Below are 19,711 nucleotides of genomic sequence, written 5' to 3'. Positions count from 1 at the left end.
CACAATTGAATCTCATCAATACTGAGATTCTTGCTTTAGACCAGGTGTAACCAGTTCTCTTAGGAAAATAGGATGTTCACCAGCACACCTTGGTATAATGATAATCCTGTTGTTTATTCACATATAGCAAAAGGAATCACAGGTCAACCTTTTGGGACCTTGCAGAATGCATTTTTCAAGATATCCCTGAAAAAAAAGCATCCTTCGAGGTTCAAAAATGTGAATAAAGGACACGATTGTCACTATACCAAGGTGTGCTTTTAAAGATCTTTTTTTTTTTATGATTACATAGTGGCGCCATTCATCAATACACTACACTACCCTACTGTACATCAGGGCTAGGCAACCTTGGCCCTCCAGCTGTTTTGAACTTACAAATCTTATCATGCCTCTGCCTCTAGGAATCATGCCTGTGATTGTCAGGATCTTGCAATGTCTCATGGGACTTGTAGTTTCAAAACAGCTAGAGGGGCGAAGTTGCCTACCCCTGCCCTACATGATCTATGGGTGACCCTGTAAGGAAAGCAATGAATACAATACAACTTCTCTGTGGTTCTCTTTAATGTCACGTCTGCTGTGCTCTGCAATTGTCTGTACAGTAAAACCTTTACGGATGTACCTCTGATCATGGACTTGAGATGAGCACACTGTGATGTCACCATGTTATAACTATAATATTTTTTCCCTTATGTTATGTTTTTTTTTTTAAAGCCATTGTTAGAAGAATGGATAGGGTGCCATTAAAGAGGTTGGCTGTACACCATTGCATACAACCACACATTATAACTATGGTTGGGCTTTTTTTCTTGTTTGTGAGGTTTTCATTACTCAGTCCAGCAGACATATTCTGCAATCATTATATCTATGAGTGCTATAAGAAACTCCCCTTCAATATTAATTGAGGGAGTGATTGTGAAAGTTTTGTTCCCCCATGGAAAAAATTGGTACCAGGAGTTTCTGCACTCTCTATCCCTAAACATACATTCAATACACTCAATACTAAAGAAGGTAGGTACCTGAAAATATGAAAATAATTATTGTAGAATTACTTTAGAAAATAGTTCCCCAAAAAGCACTCTAACCTAATCTTCTGGTACTATAGGGTGGTGGTAAGAAAGGACCTTAGTCAGCAGAAGATCCATCGTTATGTCAAAGCTTTTCAAGGTCAACAAGTAAACAATCACTCGGACAAGGAAACACCAAATTACTCTAAGGAAGACCAAACTGTAAAGCCAGATATGACCAAATTGGTGGTGACTGGGGCAAAAGAACCACCAACAACCTCTTATGAGCAATTAGAAACTTCTCAAACACCAAGTGGGTTGCTACACGATGACACAGCTGGGACACAAAGTCCTTTACAAATGGCTCCCTTGGACATACAAGTATGTGTGGAACCATCTAGGTCAGAGCTTCAGTCTTTAGAACGTGAAGTGCGAGTGGTTAGGAGGGCCAGTGGACATGGCTGGGAAATCGTAAGGCCAATTCCATTACAACGATTACAAGCACAAACGTCTCAAGCCATCCACAGTGAGGAGGAGGAGGAGGAGGAGGAAATATGTTATATCTAGTGTGGGGGTTTCACTCAAATGTGGTGTTTTTCATCAATGTTGGTCCAGCCAGGGAAGTACATTTTCAGGGCTTGTAGCCCACTTCTATCTACCTTCACAGGGGTTTTCTGTATCACCACGACAGAACATTGGAAAAGGGTGTGTCAGGGGCTACTCCAAAATACTTCCCCACGACAACAAAAGTGTTGAGGATTATCTTGGTACCTAGGGATTTAGACAAGGTAAATATAAAAAATATGAATTTATTGAAAAAAGGAACATAGATAAAAGCATTGGTACAAAGGTACATAAGTAGTTATTGCATACAGTTACAAATGGTTCGGCAAAGAACAAATTGAACCCCACAGGTGTATGGGGATTAAAGATGTAGGTTCTGATGTAATCCTCTACATGTTTCGTGACTTCAGTCGCTTCTTCAGGAGGAATCGACCATAAACATCTACAGAACGATATAGTCTCATAGTTACAGAATCAAAGGTTTTTAAGACGATATAAAAATAACAAAATACAGATAATAAGGTAATTTTGGATTTTTTATGTCAGGCATAGCTTTCCAGTGGAAACCCAAAAGGCGCACCAGACAGCACAATTAGAGGCCCCCTGGACGGGTAATCTCCCCGCAGCGAACACGGGAGACACTGGATTGTGCAATAACTGAAATCAAGAAAGATATTCTAGAAGTGGGTCTATATAGTCTGGGGACAGGAACAAGCAGAAAAACACAGGAAACACACAGATCTGGTAATTAAACAGTCTGACAAGGGCGGGAACATAGTACTTATGACACATCATCAGTACCAGACTATGTGCTAAGATGTCCTACATAATGTAACTTGGTATACACTAGACATGTGCATTCGTTTTCGTCCGAATGCATTTTCGTCCGAATTTCAGCTATTTTCGTTTTCGTTTTGACAAACGATAACGAAAGCACAAAATCCGAAAAACGAAAGATCCGACATAAATAAATGCTTTATTTTCGTTTTCATTGTTACAACAGTTCGATATAGAATAGGAGATTCGACATGACTCTGACAACAATCTGTGTCTATAGAACCTGTGTTCGAATGTGCCTAACCTTACCTCTATTAGTCCAAGATTATATAGAGAAAATATTCGACAGAGAAAAAAGATTTGACAGAGAGAAAAGATTCTGCAAGATACTGTCCTAAAAAGTGTTTGGGGACCCGGGTCCTGCCCCAGGGGACATGGATCAATGCAAAAAAATTGTTTAAAAACGGCCGTTTTTTCGGGAGCAGTGATTTTAATAATGATTAAAGTGAAACAATAAAAGTGTAATATTCCTTTAAATTTCATAGGGGGGGGGGGGGGGGGGTTGTCTATAGTATGCCTGTGAAGGGGCGCATGTTTCCCGTGCTTAGAATTGTCCCTGCACAAAGTGTCATTTATGCAGGAAAAAAAGTCCTTTAAAATCACTCGCAGCTATTATGAATTGTCGGCTCCCGTAATACAGAGAACACTCATTGAAAGTCATTGATAAAAAAATAAATAAATAAATAAATAAAAAAAGCGTGGGGGTCCCCCAAATTCAATTACCAGGCCCTTCAGGTCTGGTATGGATATTAAGGGGAACCCTGCCTCAAATTTAAGAAAAAATTTGACGTGGGGTTCCCCCTAAATATCCATAACCAGACCCTTCAGGTCTGGTATGGATATTAAGGGGAACCCCGCGTCAAATTAAAAAAAAAATTGATGTGGGGTTCCCCCTAAAAATCCATACCAGACCCTTTATCCGAGCACGCAACCTGGCAGGCCACAGGAAAAGAGGGGGGGACGAGAGAGCGGCCCCCCCTCCCTCCTGAACCGTACCAGGCCACATGCCCTCAACATTGGGAGGATGCTTTGGGGGTCTGTGACCCCTCAAAGCACCTTGTCCCCATGTTGATGAAGACAAGGGCCTCATCCCCACAACCCTGGCCGGTGGTTGTGGAGGTCTGCGGGCGGGGGGCTTATCAGAATCTGGAAGCCCCCTTTAACAAGGGGACCCCCAGATCCCGGCCCCCCCTGTTTGAAATGGTAAGGGGGTACAAAAGTACCCCTACCATTTCACAAAGAAAGTGTAAAAAATGGTTAAATAAAACAAACACACTTTTGAAAAATTCCTTTATTAAAAATAAAAAAATAAAAAAAAGATTCCAGCGGCGGTAATCCACTCTTGCTATCCAGCGACGGACGATCATCTCTCCAGCGATGTCTCATCTCATCCAGCGATCCATCCTTCTTCTGTCTCCGTGGAGGAGACACTGCAACGATTCCGGGGGCTGACGTTTCTTATATACGGAGGGCGGGGCCACCCGTCACCTGACCCCGCCCCCCTCTGACGCAAGGGGAAACCCGGGGTTCCCCGTGACGTATAGGTGACCCCGCCCCCCTCTGATGTAACGGAAACCTGCCTGTGTTACATCAGAGGGGTGCGGGGTCACCCATACGTCACAGGGAACCCCGGGTTTCCCCTTGCGTCAGAGGGGGGCGGGGTCAGGTGACGGGTGGCCCCGCCCTCCGTATATAAGAAACGTCAGCCCCCGGAATCGTTGCAGTGTCTCCTCCACGGAGACAGAAGAAGGATGGATCGCTGGATGAGATGAGACATCGCTGGAGAGATGATCGTCCGTCGCTGGATAGCAAGAGTGGATTACCGCCGCTGGAATCTTTTTTTTATTTTTTTATTTTTAATAAAGGAATTTTTCAAAAGTGTGTTTGTTTTATTTAACCATTTTTTACACTTTCTTTGTGAAATGGTAGGGGTACTTTTGTACCCCCTTACCATTTCAAACAGGGGGGGCCGGGATCTGGGGGTCCCCTTGTTAAAGGGGGCTTCCAGATTCTGATAAGCCCCCCGCCCGCAGACCTCCACAACCACCAGCCAGGGTTGTGGGGATGAGGCCCTTGTCCTCATCAACATGGGGACAAGGTGCTTTGAGGGGTCACAGACCCCCAAAGCATCCTCCCAATGTTGAGGGCATGTGGCCTGGTACGGTTCAGGAGGGAGGGGGGCCGCTCTCTCGTCCCCCCCTCTTTTCCTGCGGCCTGCCAGGTTGCGTGCTCGGATAAAGGGTCTGGTATGGATTTTTAGGGGGAACCCCACGTCAATTTTTTTTAAAATTTGACGCGGGGTTTCCCTTAATATCCATACCAGACCTGAAGGGTCTGGTTATGGATATTTAGGGGGAACCCCACATCAATTTTTTTCTTAAATTTGAGGCAGGGTTCCCCTTAATATCCATACCAGACCTGAAGGGCCTGGTAATTGAATTTGGGGGACCCCCACGCTTTTTTTTATTTATTTATTTATTTATTTTTTTATCAATGACTTTCAATGAGTGTTCTCTGTATTACGGGAGCCGACAATTCATAATAGCTGCGAGTGATTTTAAAGGACTTTTTTTCCTGCATACACTTTGTGCAGGGACAGTTCTAAGCACGGGAAACATGCGCCCCTTCACAGGCATACTATAGACAACCCCCCCCCCCTACGAAATTTAAAGGAATATTACACTTTTATTGTTTCACTTTAATCATTATTAAAATCACTGCTCCCGAAAAAACGGCCGTTTTTAAAACTTTTTTTTGCATTGATCCATGTCCCCTGGGGCAGGACCCAGGTCCCCAAACACTTTTTAGGACAGTAACTTGCAAATTAGCCTTTAAAATGAGCACTTTAGATTTTGAACGTTGGAGTCCCATAGACTTTAATAGGGTTCTAAAGTATGCTATATACTAGCTCCGTCAAATCTTCTTTATACATTCGACAGACACCATAAGCCTTCAAAGACAGATTCGACCGTGATTCATGTGGATTTTCGGACGAATGCAATTTTTGAACGAAAAACGAAATAAATAAAAACGAATTTCGGGAGTAACTAAATAAATTAAGTTTTCAGACGAAAACGAAATTCCGAAACGAAATATTTTACTCTGCACATGTCTAGTATACACCTATTGATCATACCCTGATACAACAATTTATTGCTGAATTTCACAATTAGTGCATTGGAGCCTTTTGGGGTGGCCTCATAGATGAGGACACTCTCAAATTTATTAACACTCAAACTACGATTACCTACGTTTTACACATTACCAAAAACCCATAAAAACCTCTGTGTACCACATGGGAGACCTATAGTATTGGCCATAGAGTCTGTAACTGAAAATACAAGTACATTTGTAGATACATTTCTTATGCCACATGTTTGGGGTCTACCATCATACATTCAGGACACAATGGACTTGCTTTGCCACATCAAGGGGGATCAGGTTCCTCCGGACGCTCTCCTCATGGTAATAGATGTCGAGGCTCTTTACTCGAGCATGCCTCACGAGCAGGGCATCCCTCTTGGCCGGTACCTTTTGATGAAGCAAGATCGCAATACATGGCCCCTCAATCATTCCACTTTGAAGCTATTGCAGTTTATCTTGACCAAAAACGACTTTACATACATGGATCAGATATACTTGCAAACACAGGGAGTGGCCATGGGCACCTCCTGTGCACCTTCCTATGCCAATCTTTATTTGAGAGGATGGGAAAGAGCAATCTTCAGTGATGAGTCCTTACAATAATTTTTTAACCATGTGCTATGCTGGTACAGGTTAATAGATGACCCCTTTGTCATATGGACGGGAACAGAATCATCACTAACATTTGAATATTAACCAGTTTAATCTACGCTTTACATTTAATTATGATTGTAATCATATTTATTTTCTTGATTTAAAGCGGTTGTATACTCATTTTTTTTTTCTTTTACCTATGGTACGGTTTAGGAGATATTCCCCTCGGTATGCGCCGCTGACTGCAGCGGCGCATGTGCACAAGGGGATTCTCGGATGAAAGTCCGGCAGTGACGATATCGCGGCTCCGGCCAACGCCTAGGGAGCATGTCAGCTCCCTCGGCATGGATTGGGCCAGATGTTGGGGCCTCGTTCTAAGGTAAGTATTTCATAATGAGCTAGTATGCGGTGCATACTAGCTCATTATGCCTTTTGCTTTGCAGGTGGAAAAAAGAAAGAAAAACATTAGCGGGTTTACTACCGCTTTAAAGATCATTAAGGACCCCACTGGCCAAATAAGAATGGACTTATATCAGAAACCCACAGCAGGTAATACGTTGCTCCATGCCTCCAGTTCCCACCCCTGTCCCCTGATACGCAGTATCCCATATGCCCAGTATCTGAGACTACGTCGCAACTGCACAGAGGATGGGGACTTCTACATCCAAGCGGCTGCTCTAGGTGAGCGTCTATTAGCACAGGGCTATACTCATCTTAGAAAGGCCTACAATAGGGCCCTTGCATGGACCAGATAGTCATTGTTATATGGCCCCCCTCATGTAGAACCATCCCAAATAGTGAAAATAGTCACTAAATTCTCCACCCAAAAGGATCAATTACATACATTGTTGTCACAACACTGGCATCTCTTAACAGACCACCATGTTTTGAGCAAATATGTAAGGCCCAATCCAGAACTAGTGTTTCATAGAGCAACCACACTTAGGGACAGGTTTACCAGCAGCCACTATCGTGAGGGTCCCCGTGTAATGGGGGGTCCCCAGGGTACTTTCCGTTGTGGCCATTGTCCATGCTGCCCTTGGATTCAGGAAGGTACAACCTTTATTCTTCCCAATGGGTAAATCCCCCTCCCCCAATATGCCAATTGTGGCAGGAGGGGAGTTGTTTACCTAATGGTCTGTGCCTGCAATGCATTCTATGTAGGCAAGACCATTAGATAATTAAGACAGAGAGTGGGAGACCACTTATACTGCTCATTTAATGGTAAGCTCACCACGGTGGGCCCCCATATAGGCCTACACCACAGATTCTAACCTGAAGTTGTTAAATTCTTGGTTCTGGAGGGGATTCCAGAAGACCCACGGAGGGCGACTGGGATTGCGCAAACCTCACACGTGAAGTCATCTGGATCGAGCGACTCAACGCCCTCATTCCACCAGGCCTCAATGAAGCCCTCTCATACAAACCCTTCCTGTGAATGGTTTGTCTTTTGTTTTTTGTCTTTTGTTTTTTGCTCTCCACTCTTTCTTTTCCCTCTCCCCTCTTTATTTTCCATTTCCCCTCCTTTTTCCTCCTTTCTTATCCCCTATATTTTTTCTTTAATCATTCTTTACTTGTTATTTATTTACCCTTTTTTTTTTTTTTTTTCTATTCTGCTCTACCACCCACCTGCACTGTTACCCATGATGACATTTCTTGACTTGGGTTTAATTACATATTTCTTAAATGCCTTATATAAAAAAAAACAAAAAACATGCGTAACTGCTTGGCACGTGTGTGTGTCATGGCGCTGACTGGGATGTAACCACATGCTGCGGTCATTGCTTTGGCACACACACTGCCTCGTTATCTGCTTATTTAAACAGTTTTCTTCTATGTTGTTTATTTTTGCTGTTGTTAGGCTATGAGGTATATTGTGTATGATGTGGACTTAATGGTCCATACCTCTACATACACTCACTGTTTCTTTAGCCTAACGGCTATAGGGGACTTACTGTTGGCCACGACTGATTACCGAATACCATTTCCAACAAGCAAGCGAGCCTGCCTGTATACATGGAAAATCGCTGCTGATTTAGTCCTGCCTTCGATCTCCGGTGTTATAGTACTTATACGCTATCTACTTGGGGGGTTAGTTCTCTCATTGGATAGATGTCCATGTCATCATCTTTCCCATTTTGTCTTGTCCAGAACCTCACATGTAGAGGATTATGTTAGGACCTACATCTTTACTCCCCATGTAGCTGTGGGGTTTAATTTGTTCTTTGTTGAACCATTCGTAACTGTATGCAATAACTACTTATGTACCTTTATACCAATGCTTTTAGCTACAGTGCCTTGCGAAAGTATTCGGCCCCCTTGAACTTTTCAACCTTTTGCCACATTTCAGGCTTCAAACATAAAGATATACAATTTAAATTTTTTGTGAAGAATCACCAACAAGTGGGACACAATTGTGAAATGGAACGAAATCTATTGGATAATTTAAACTTTTTTAGCAAATAAAAAACTGAAAAGTGGTGCGTGCAAAATTATTTGGCCCCTTTACTTTCAGTGCAGCAAACTCACTCCAGAAGTTCAGCGAGGATCTCTGAATGATCCAATGTTGTCCTAAATGACTGATGGTGATAAATAGAATCCACCTGTGTGTAATCAAGTCTCTGTATAAATGCACCTGCTCTGTGATAGTATCAGGGTTCTGTTGAAAGCGCAGAGAGCATCATGAAGACCAAGGAACACACCAGGCAGGTCCGTAATACTGTTGTGGAGAAGTTTAAAGCCGGATTTGGATACAAAAATATTTCCCAAACTTTAAACATCCCAAGGAGCACTGTGCAAGCGATCATTTTGAAATGGAAGGAGTATCAGACCACTGCAAATTTACCAAGACCTGGCCGTCCCTCTAAACTTTCAGCTCAGACAAGGAGATGACTGATCAGAGATGCAGCCAAGAGGCCCATGATCACTCTGGATGAACTGCAGAGAACTACAGCTGAGGTGGGAGAGTCTGTCCATAGGACAACAATCAGTCGTACACTGCACAAATCTGGCCTTTATGGAAGAGTGGCAAGAAGAAAGTAATTTCTCAAAGATATCCATAAAAAGTCTCATCTAAAGTTTGCCACAAGCCACCTGGGAGACACACCAAACATGTGGAAGAAGGTGCTCTGGTCAGAATCAAACTTTTTGCCCACAATGCAAAACTATATGTTTGGCATAAAAGCAACACAGCTCATCACCCTCAACACACCATCCCCACTGTCAAACATGGTGGTGGCAGCATCATGGTTTGGGCCTGCTTTTCTTCAGCAGGGACAGGGAAGATGGTTAAAATTGAGGGGAAGATGGATGCAGCCAAATACAGGACCATTCTGAATGAAAACCTGTTGGAGTCTGCAAAAGACCTGAAACTGGGACGGAGATTTATCTTCCAACAAGATAATGATCCCAAACATACAGCAAAATCTACAAAGGAATGGTTCACAAATAAACGTATCCAGGTGTTAGAATGGCCAAGTCAAAGTCCAGACCTGAATCCAATCGAGAATCTGTGGAAAGAGCTGAAAACTGCTGTTCACAAACGCTCTCCATCCAACCTCACTGAGCTCGAGCTGTTTTGCAAGGAAGAATGGGCAAGAATTTCAGTCTATCGATGTTCAAAACTGATAGAGACATACCCCAAGCGACTTGCAGCTGTAATCACAGCAAAAGGTGGCTCTACAAAGTACGCAAGGGGGCCGAATAATTTTGCACGCCCCACTTTTCATTTTTTTATTAGCTAAAAAAGTTTCAAAAATCCAATAGATTTCGTTCCACTTCACAATTGTGTCCCACTTGTTGGCGATTCTTCACAAAAAATAAAAATGTTATATCTTTAGGTTTGAAGCCTGAAATGTGGCAAAAGGTTGAAAAGTTCAAGGGGGCCGAATACTTTCGCAAGGCACTGTATGTCCTTTTTGCAATAAATTCATATTTTTTATATTTACCATGTCTCAATTCCTGGGTACCGAGATAGTCCTCAACACTTTTGTTGTCGTGGGGCAGTATTTTGGAGTAGCCCCTGACACACCCTTTTCCACTATTCTAATACCAAGGGTGATGTTACCCGCCCCTATTCCTTTAAATTATTTAGATTGAGGCAATACCCTATATTCCATGACAGAACATACTTTTTCAGCCTCCTGGCTATCAGGATTCTGGCCACCTTGAGATGCACAGGCTACTGTCTAGTTACACACAGACTCTTAACATCGCTTTTAGGCCACAGCATTCACCGATCTGGTCACCTCTTCTTGAGGTCTGGGTAAACATTTTCCTAGCGTCTCTCCATACACCTACTGCTCCTACAGCAGTTTGTCTCTAGGGTAGGAGCCTACCACCAAAAAATTCTGTGCAAATCTGCACATCGGTCTGTTGGTCTCCAGTTGTCATGGTCAGGGGTCAGGCTCGTAGGCCAGAGAGCAGCGAGGCTCCCAACAACCAGCTGGATAAGTATACAAAAGGGTCACCCTGGCGGGTATTGCATGTTCATGCACTAACCGATATTCAGCAGAGCTCCTGATGGTGGTTTTGCTGTATTTTAGTACCAGGTCACAATTCTCAGAATCGTCCAACAAGAGGTGAGCAAGATAGGGTTCAAGAGCAGATATAGAAGGTAGAGATCAAACAGAAACGTAATCAGTAAACAAGCCAAAGGCAGATAACAAGTGGTTGCTGGTTGGGAAACAAGACAGGGACTGTGTAGGTTTGTTGTGTTAAGTTGAATCTGTTTGTAATTTTCAACTAGTACATTTTTAAAGTGTAGCTCCAGTCAAAAAAACTATTTTTAAGCTTTTTGGAAAACATAGGGAAGGGTTATCACCCCTGTATAATTTTTTTTATCGTCCATATTTTTCATCTCACTTGCTGTTGTCTCCTTCCGTTTGCAAGTAGGAGATGTTTGTAAATTGGATGTTTGAAAGTAGGGGCCTGCCCTATATGCTCTGCAGAAATGGCGGAACAAGGTGTTGGTTTTGCCACAACATTGTAAGCCCTCAAAGTGACTCTTGCTGGGCGCTGGAGCACCCTGCTGTGAACGATTATATCAAGAATTGTAATTACATGCCATTGTTGAACAGTGGTAGAAAAATTGACCTTTGGTGGTTGTGGTGCTGGTGCCACAACACTATAAGTCCTCACCGTTACTCTGGGTGGGCACAGGAAGGGGCCCTCCTGTGAAATATTATATCAAGAATTGTAATTACATGTCCCTGTTAAACAGGGGCAGAAAAATTTGGCCTTAGGCACTGCTGCTGGTGGCACCACACTGCAACCTCTTCCATATACTCTAGTTTTATTGCAGGAATTAGCCCTGCTGCAAAGCATTGCATCAAAAATTGTAATTAAACGCCCCTGTTTAACAGGGGCAGAAAAATTGGGCCTTAGGCACTGGTGAAGTGCCACCACACTGCAACCTCTGCCATATACTCTAGTTTTATTGCAGGAATTAGCCCTGCTGCAAAGCATTGCATCAAAAATTGTAATTAAACACCCCTGTTAAACAGGGGCAGAAAAATTGGGTCTTAGGCACTGGTGCTGGTGCCACCACACTGCAACCTCTCCCATATACTCTTGTTTGATTGCAGGAATTAGCCCTGCTGCAAAGCATTGCATCAAAAATTGTAATTAAACGCCCCTGTTAAACAGGGGCAGAAAAATTGGGCCTTAGGCACTGGTGCTGGTGCCACCACACTGCAACCTCTCCCATATACTCTTGTTTGATTGCAGGAATTAGCCCTGCTGCAAAGCATTGCATCAAAAATTGTAATTAAACGCCCCTGTTAAACAGGGGCAGAAAAATTGGGCTGATGGCATCAACCAGAACCAGAAAGTTTCTTCCAACATATCAGCGGAGGAGGATAGACAATCAACGTAACAGGACAGTCACTCAGCATCAGCATAGGCAGTCTTGAAGGGATGTGATATTTCAAAAAAAATTATTCTGTTACATCAGCTTCAGGTGCTTGGTAGCTGTGGCCAGGCCACCGTGTGATCGGTAACAAAGCCACCAGCAGCACTGAAGGTGCGTTCCGAAAGAACGCTGGATGCAGGACAGGCCAGTAGCTCAATTGCATACTGTGCAAGCTCTGGTCAGTGATCCATCCTCAAGACCCAGTAAGCCAGAGGATTTTCGGTGGGAAAGGTGTCCAAGTCTGACCTTGCCCCTAGGTATTCCTGCACCATGTAAATCAGACGCTGGTGATGGGTGCTGGAACCGATCATACCTTGGGGCTGCAGACTAAAAAATTGTCTGAAAGCATCAGTCAGACGGCCACCTTCTCCACCACTCCTTCTGACCGATGCCTCAGCAACACGTTGTCCAGGACCAGGAGTTTGTAACCTCCCAGTCTCTGGGAACGCGTTGCACAGACCTTTCTGCAAGGCCTCCCGGAGATGTCTCATCCTCTGCTCCCTCTGTGATGGCAAGATAAGGTCGGCAACCTTACCCTTGTACCGTGGATCAAGGAGAGTGGCCAGCCAGTAATGGTCCCTCTCCTTGATCCGAAGAATACGAGGATCCTTCCGCAGGCTTTGCAGGATCAGGGAGGCCATGCAGCGTAGGTTAGCTGAGGCATTCGGTCCGGAGTCCTCTGGGTCACTAAGGACAACATGATCCGCAGCTACCTCCTCCCAGCCATGTACAAGTCCACGTATTTCTTGGGACTGTAAATCATCCCTACAAGACTGCTGCTGCTGCTGATGCTGAGTGCCAGCCTCCACCTCCATGCTGACACAATCATCCTCCTCCTCCTCATCCTCTTCCTGTGTGATGGGTGGCACAGCAGGAACACTGTCTGGATAAAGGGGGCCTTGAGAGGCAAGGAAGTCCTCCTCTTCCTGCCTCTGTTCTGCCTCAAGTGCCCTGTCCATTATTCTACGCAGCGTATGCTCCAAGAGGTGGACAAGAGGTACAGTGTAACTGATGCATGCACTGTCACTGCTCACCATCCTTGTGGCCTCCTCAAACGGTGACAGGACAGTGCATGCATCCTTGATCATGCCCCACTGGCGTGGTGAGAAAAAACCGAGCTCCCCTGACCCTGTCCTGGTGCCGTAGTCGCACAGGTACTCATTGATGGCCCTCTGCTGCGTGTGCAGCCGCTGCAGCATGGCCAATGTTGAGTTCCATCTGGTGGGCATGTCACATATAAGGCGGTTCTTGGGCAGGTTCAACTCCTTTTGGAGCTCAGCCAGCCGAGCACAGGCATTAAATGATCGGCGGAAATGCACACAGACTTTCCTGGCCTGCTTCAGGACATCCTGTAAGCCGGGGTACCTGCCCAAGAACCGCTGCACCACCAGGTTAAGGACGTGAGCTACACAGGGCACATGGGTCAGTTGTCCCTGTCGGAGGGCGGAGAGGAGGTTGGTGCCATTGTCGCAAACCACCATTCCTGGCTTAAGCTGGCGTGGCGTCAACCACCTCTCGGCCTGCCCCTGTAGAGCTGACAAAACATCCGCCCCAGTGTGGCTCCTGTCCCCCAAACAAACCAGCGCAAGCACGGCATGGCATTGTTTTGCCTGCGTACTTGCGTAGCCCCTGGAACTCCTACGGAGCACCGCTGGTTCTGAGGACAGAGCACTGGAAGAGGCCATGGAGGAAGAAGAAGAGGAGGGGGTGGAGGAGAGAGGTGTGTCACAACCAATAGTAGCATTTTGGAGGCGTGGTGGCAGAACAACCTCCAACACTACTGCACCTTGTCCTGCATCCTTCCCAGCTGCCAGAAGAGTGACCCAATGGGCCGTGAAAGACAGGTAACGTCCCTGTCCATGCCTGCTGGACCATGAGTCAGCGGTAATATGCAACTTACCGCTGACCGCCCTGTCCAGCGAGGCAAGGACATTGCCTTCCACATGCCGGTAGAGAGCCGGAATCGCCTTCCGTGAGAAAAAGTGGCGTCTGGGGACCTGCCACTGAGGAACCGCACATTGTACAAACTCACGGAAGGGGGCCGAGTCTACCAACTGAAAAGGCAGCAGTTGAAGTGCTAGCAATTTAGCCAAGCTAGCATTCAACCGCTGGGCATGTGGATGGCTGGGAGTGAACTTCTTTCGCCGGTCCAGCAGCTGGGGCAGGGACATTTGCCTGCTATAATCGGACGTGTATGTACCGCTAGCAGAGTTCCCGGAAGCACTTGGCTGTGACACACCTAATTCTACACCTTCATTCCTCTCAGAGCAGGTTTCAGAGAGGACTGAAGGTCTAGTGGGGTTAGAGATGCCAGCTGATGAGGAGCAAGGAGAGGTCCGCTTTGTTCTTTGGTGTGGGTCTTTGAGGTATGCTTGCCAACGAGCTGCATGGCAGGTCAACATATGTCTGGTCAAGCATGTGGTGCCCAAGCGGCTGATGTTTTGGCCACGTGAGATACGCTTGAGACATATGTTGCAAAAAGCAGCGGTGCGATCTGATGCACTCGTCTCAAAAAAGGCCCACACCAAAGAACTTTTAGAATAACGCGCAGAGGCAGCGCTCTGCACAAGCGGAGCTCTGCGGTGTGATTCAGTTGGTGTGCTGCCCCTAAGCTGGCCTGCCTCGTTGGACATGTGCCTCCTCCTCCTCCTCCTCCTCCTCCTCCTCTCTCCTTCCAGGCACCCACGTGGAGTCACTGCCCTCATCATCCCCTCCCTCTTCATCACTGTAGCAAACCTGGCAGTATGCTGCAGCTTGTGGAACATGACTGCCAGATTGCTGTCCTTCTTGAGCATCCCCTCTCTCTGCGCTCACGCTACTGCCTTCCTCTAGCTGAGTGTCATCATCAGAGCCCACAAAACACTGGGCATCCTCCTGGAGCATGTACCCAACACTGTGCTCAAAGAGTTCAGGAGACTCCTCAGGAGGACGTGGTGGGTCTAGGGAAGGAGTCACTGATGATGACATTGAGAGGAGGGAAGACGATGCGTTGGCAGCTGCTTTGCTAGTACCCTAAAACTGGGTGAGAGAGGATGAGGAGGATGAAGAGGGCTTGGTCATCCACTCTACCAAGTCGTTGGCATGTTGCGGTTCAACATGTCCAGCTGCCGAAAAGAAGGACAAGCGTGTCCCATGGCCACGTGCTGATGACAATGCACCGAGTCCACGACCAGCACTGTTGTCTCTAGACACAGAGCCTGCTTGCCCTCTTTTATCGGCTCGCGCCTGTCTGCCTCTCCTTGCTGGCCTTCCAGACATGGTAATGGCCTGAAGGGAGTTGGGTAAAAAAGCAGTTGGGTAGTGTATATTGTGCTAGAGGCACACAACACCCACTAACTCCTGCAGATGCCTTTATTATAGAACACCAGAGATAAAGGGGTATATACAGATGTATACTGTGCTGTGCTGGAAGCACACACAACTTCCAATAACTCCTGCAGATGGCAAGTGGGCTCAAATAGAGAACAGCTATGTAGGTGGATATAGCGGTATGTACTGGGTACAGAGCACGCAGGCAGCACGCACTATCTCCTAACACTACTGACTGCAAGCTCTATTATAAAAGATAGATCACTAGCTATATAGGTGAGGTGAATATAGCGGTGTATACTGCGGTCAGGGCACGCAGACAATAACCACTACACAACAGCAAGATCGAAAATCGGCCGAAAACAATCGGTGTGTACTGTGTTGAAGGTACACAGAACATCCACTGCTTCAGACGCCAACACACTACACTAGGCCGCCGCGTGCACTACACAGCCTGAGCTATGATTGGCCACAGGCATCCTGCCTGTGGCCAATCATGGCTCTCCTCGCTGCTGGCGCTGCGATTGGCCAAGCATGCGGGGTCACAGTGCATGCTTGGCCAATCATGAGCCAGCAATGCACTGCGCCATCGCAGTGCATTGTGGGCCGTGAGCGCCACACGAATTTGGCGCGAACGGACCAAAATGTTCGGACTTCGCCGAACGGACGAACAGCCAATGTTCGAGTCGAACGTATGTTCGACTCGAACACGAAGCTCATCCCTAGTGATAGCGAAGATACAGACAGCAGCAGGATTGACAAGAGTGAGAATTTGGCTGGACACAATATTCAGGCAAACAGGAAGTGCAGAGACATGGCTTAAATAAAGAAGTTCATGCAGATGCAAAGAGTTCAAGATTCACAAGAGAAAAAGCAAGATTGTCCTAAGGGGTCAGTTAGGAAGCTGTCCAGCATCTCATGTGGCACAGGGGATCTCGGGGTCCCCTGGGCTGATGTAACAGGGTTTAGACAGGGATTTTAGAATGATGAGCTTCCATAATATGTTACACCAGCCCTGGGGACCCCGAGGCACTGCAGGTCCAGTGAAGACCTCTTCTGGATGCCCATCAATAGGTAAGGATCAGGTTCAAGGGTCATATCAACACCATCTATTGGTGTGCTGCGATGAGTAAGGACTATTGCAACAGTGAAGGAGGACTATTCCCCCAAGGCTATACCATCCATCCAGCCCACTACTTATAAACATACAGACCAGACTCAGTTCCATAAGGCTCTGAGGAAGAGGAAAAGTCCTTGAAATGCGTCAAACGATTACTCCATCTCACCATCCCATGAGACATGGGTTTTGTTTTATGACCTCTTAGGAATTATGTGATGTTATTCAAGTTATTAAATTTGAGTACTCGACCTACTTCTGTTTTTCAATAAAACTTTTCACCAAGGATAATGCATCAGGCCACACGCATTTCTCCTTCCTTGCTTTTGTACCATAGAGAACCCTGTGTGACATATGCCCCTTCTGACACTATGATGACAAATCCCTGTCATACTAAGAACTGTAAATCATTCACTGGGGCAAAAACCTCACTTATGAAGGTAGAACAAATATTTCTTCTTTAAAACATTAACTCTTTGAATTGATTACACTTTTAATCTAAAACGTATGTCAATCTTCTACCAATATGATGGTCATACTTGAGTGAAGGATGTGGACATTAAAAACTTTGGAGGACATGCCAAAGATCAAGCAACTTATCATTGCACCTGTTACCTTGTTTTATATCCTGATGTTCTATAACTGCCATAAATGCTATGAAACTTTAACATAAAGACATTGTGGCTTATTTACTAAAGCTGGATAGTCCAAAATCAGGCTCACTTCTTCATAGAAACCAATCAGCTTCCCAGTTTTATTTAAATTTTTATTTAAATCAAGGTGAACTAATATCTGCGCTAACTCAAACTCCCAGTTTTATTGCCAAAGCTCAACTGAACAAGCTGGGGTTAGAATCTGATCAGTTTCTAATGCCGCGTACACACGGTCGAACTGTTTGACGTACTTAGTCCGTCATACAATCCGACGGACAATCCGTCGTACTTTCCACTGAACGGACTTGACCACACACGGATGCACAAACAGTCCGTCGAAAGCTTGCGCGATGACGTGTACAGCACGTACGACGGGACTAGAAATAGGAAGTCCAAGACACAGCAAAGCACCCTTCCGCCGTGTAAATACTTTCTGGGCATGCGCCATTCTTAGTCCGTCGAACTAGCATACTGACGCGGCATAAGCAGAAGTGAGAAGTTTTGCACTCTCCAGCTTTAGTAAATAAACCCCATTGTCTTTTTGTGTCTTATGTATGTGCATATGTGTACGGAGGTGAATTCTACTTTTTGATACTTGTTTATAATTAGGACATTGTGCTGGATTTATATATTATTGTGTGTTTAAAATGAATACCTTTCTGGGATTGATACAAGAGTTTAGCGCTGCTAATGCCTATATCTCCTAAAGGTTTGTAGACATATTCTTTACTTCCTGATTCACTTAGACCTCTCTATTTTAACAGATTCATGAGCCCTGAGGGAAAGTGGATGTTTGCTGTTTAGCGATTATTTATTTTTACTGTTTTGGTTTCTACCCACACTCAAAAAACATGTGATAAGTTCACAGTCCACAGTCTTTATTGTTCAGCTGATTACAGCAAGCATACCAAAGGACACTCAACGCCTTTCAAGTGCCACAGAATCTCCTCTCATCAGGGCTGGAGGAAAAGTTTAAAATAACCTAATCTAGTAACCATGTGACTGCACCTCCATTAATACTCTGGATGAAGTACGGTAGTATCAACAGACCGTAAAACGTGTCAAGTGACGCCCTCCCTGTTCAATAATTAAGCCAGACACACATATAAAGTGATAGTGGTACTGTAGAAGATATGATAGCTGGACGGGCACAGTTGGGGAGTCCTATTGAATGGAGGTTGTATATTCATGTAGTATCTAACATGTATGCATAAAAAGATACCCCGTGTTGTTTTGGTTATTTTATATGTATGTAGCTATTTTTATTGAATAAACTTATAGAACTAAGAAAAAAAATATTAAAATTTAAATACTAAATATTGTGAAAAATCCAGGGTTCTCCTCTTTTCCATTACTAATTTCAGTACGTTATGGATGTGACACTGTCCACCACTATTAGAATTATATGAGAATACTCAAAGAACCAAGTATAGTGTTTATGTCACCTGCCTTCCTTACTCTGAACATAATGTATTCTGCACAATGGCAATTGCACCTCAAAGAGTTTTCCACCATTAGATTTTGCCCTTTTGTGCCTTCAGAGGTTTCCCATGGAGTGCCACTCCCTGTGTCAAGGTCTCCATGTTCATCCATAATCCCCTCCCAAACATTGCTGTTACAGATTTTAAACCATGGAGTATGGTTCCCCCTGTGGTATAAATGTGTGATTTTTTTCTAAAATTATTTACTGTACAAGTAAAAATGAATAGAAATACTTCACTGATGTTGCTGGTTTTTGCTGACAATGCCAGATAACAAGCAGAAGAAAGATTTTGTACAGATAGAGCTTATGGTCTTTTGGAATGTAGACTTCTGCAAATATCGCATTGGTCACTAAAAAAGTGGTTACCCATAAAAGAGCCATTGCACATCTGCTGCCATTGAGGCACAGCCATCATAACCATCTTTGGAAAAATGATGAGCAAATTCTGTAGAATACTGATGGATGAATGTTCAGCAAAATTTTATTGTGAGCATTGTTGTTCTTAAACACTTATCATGTATTCATCACTTTGCATTGGACTTCAATATATAATATATAAAGATGTTTGTACTAACATCTAGTGATAATACAATGTAACTCCAGTCAGTGAAGTACTGGCAATCAGTAAAAAAATGGACACTTTCTCCTGCCAGTATCGGGAAAAGGTTGCCAGTAAAAAAATGTCTGATGCCGCGTACACACAATCGGACTATCCGGCAGACTTAATCCGGCGGACAAACCACCGGACTTTGTATCTGAGGTCCGCCGGACTTTCTGAACAAGCAGGCCTGCCCACACACGACCGGACTTTCCGGCAGACTAGGTCCAGCGGACAACCCGCCGGACTTTTGAAATGAACGGACTTGCCCACACACGAAGAAAAGTCAGTTCATTTTGAACGTGGCTCCAGGTAGCCGGTATTAGTGAAGGAAGTGAATGTCGCCGCCTCCATCGGCGAGATTGACACCTCACTAGCCCCGTCACCTGGTATGGTTTTAAAGGGGAAGCACTACACAGAAAAAATAGTGTGGGGGTCCCCCCAAAGTCCATAGCAGACCCTTATCCGAGCACAGCCTGGCTGGTCAGGAAAGGGGG

General features: G+C 44.9%; 1 protein-coding gene across 1 annotated transcript in view; it reads left to right on the top strand.

Annotated features, from left to right (window-relative positions):
- LOC143929792 (transient receptor potential cation channel subfamily V member 6-like) overlaps positions 1-1,571 on the top strand; it is a 45,979-nt gene extending 44,408 nt beyond the window's left edge. The window contains exon 15 of the mRNA XM_077453769.1: positions 1,103-1,571. Within this exon, the coding sequence (XP_077309895.1) occupies positions 1,103-1,571 (469 nt within the window). The remainder of the gene's footprint in view (positions 1-1,102) is intronic.
- Positions 1,572-19,711: the final 18,140 nt, after the last annotated feature.

Source organism: Lithobates pipiens, unplaced genomic scaffold, assembly GCF_037356315.1.
Source record: "Lithobates pipiens isolate NorthernLeopardFrog02 unplaced genomic scaffold, aLitPip1_a1.2 Scaffold_25, whole genome shotgun sequence".
NCBI classification, from domain to species: Eukaryota; Metazoa; Chordata; class Amphibia; order Anura; family Ranidae; genus Lithobates; species Lithobates pipiens.
This window is presented reverse-complemented; position numbering and strand designations above follow the sequence as displayed.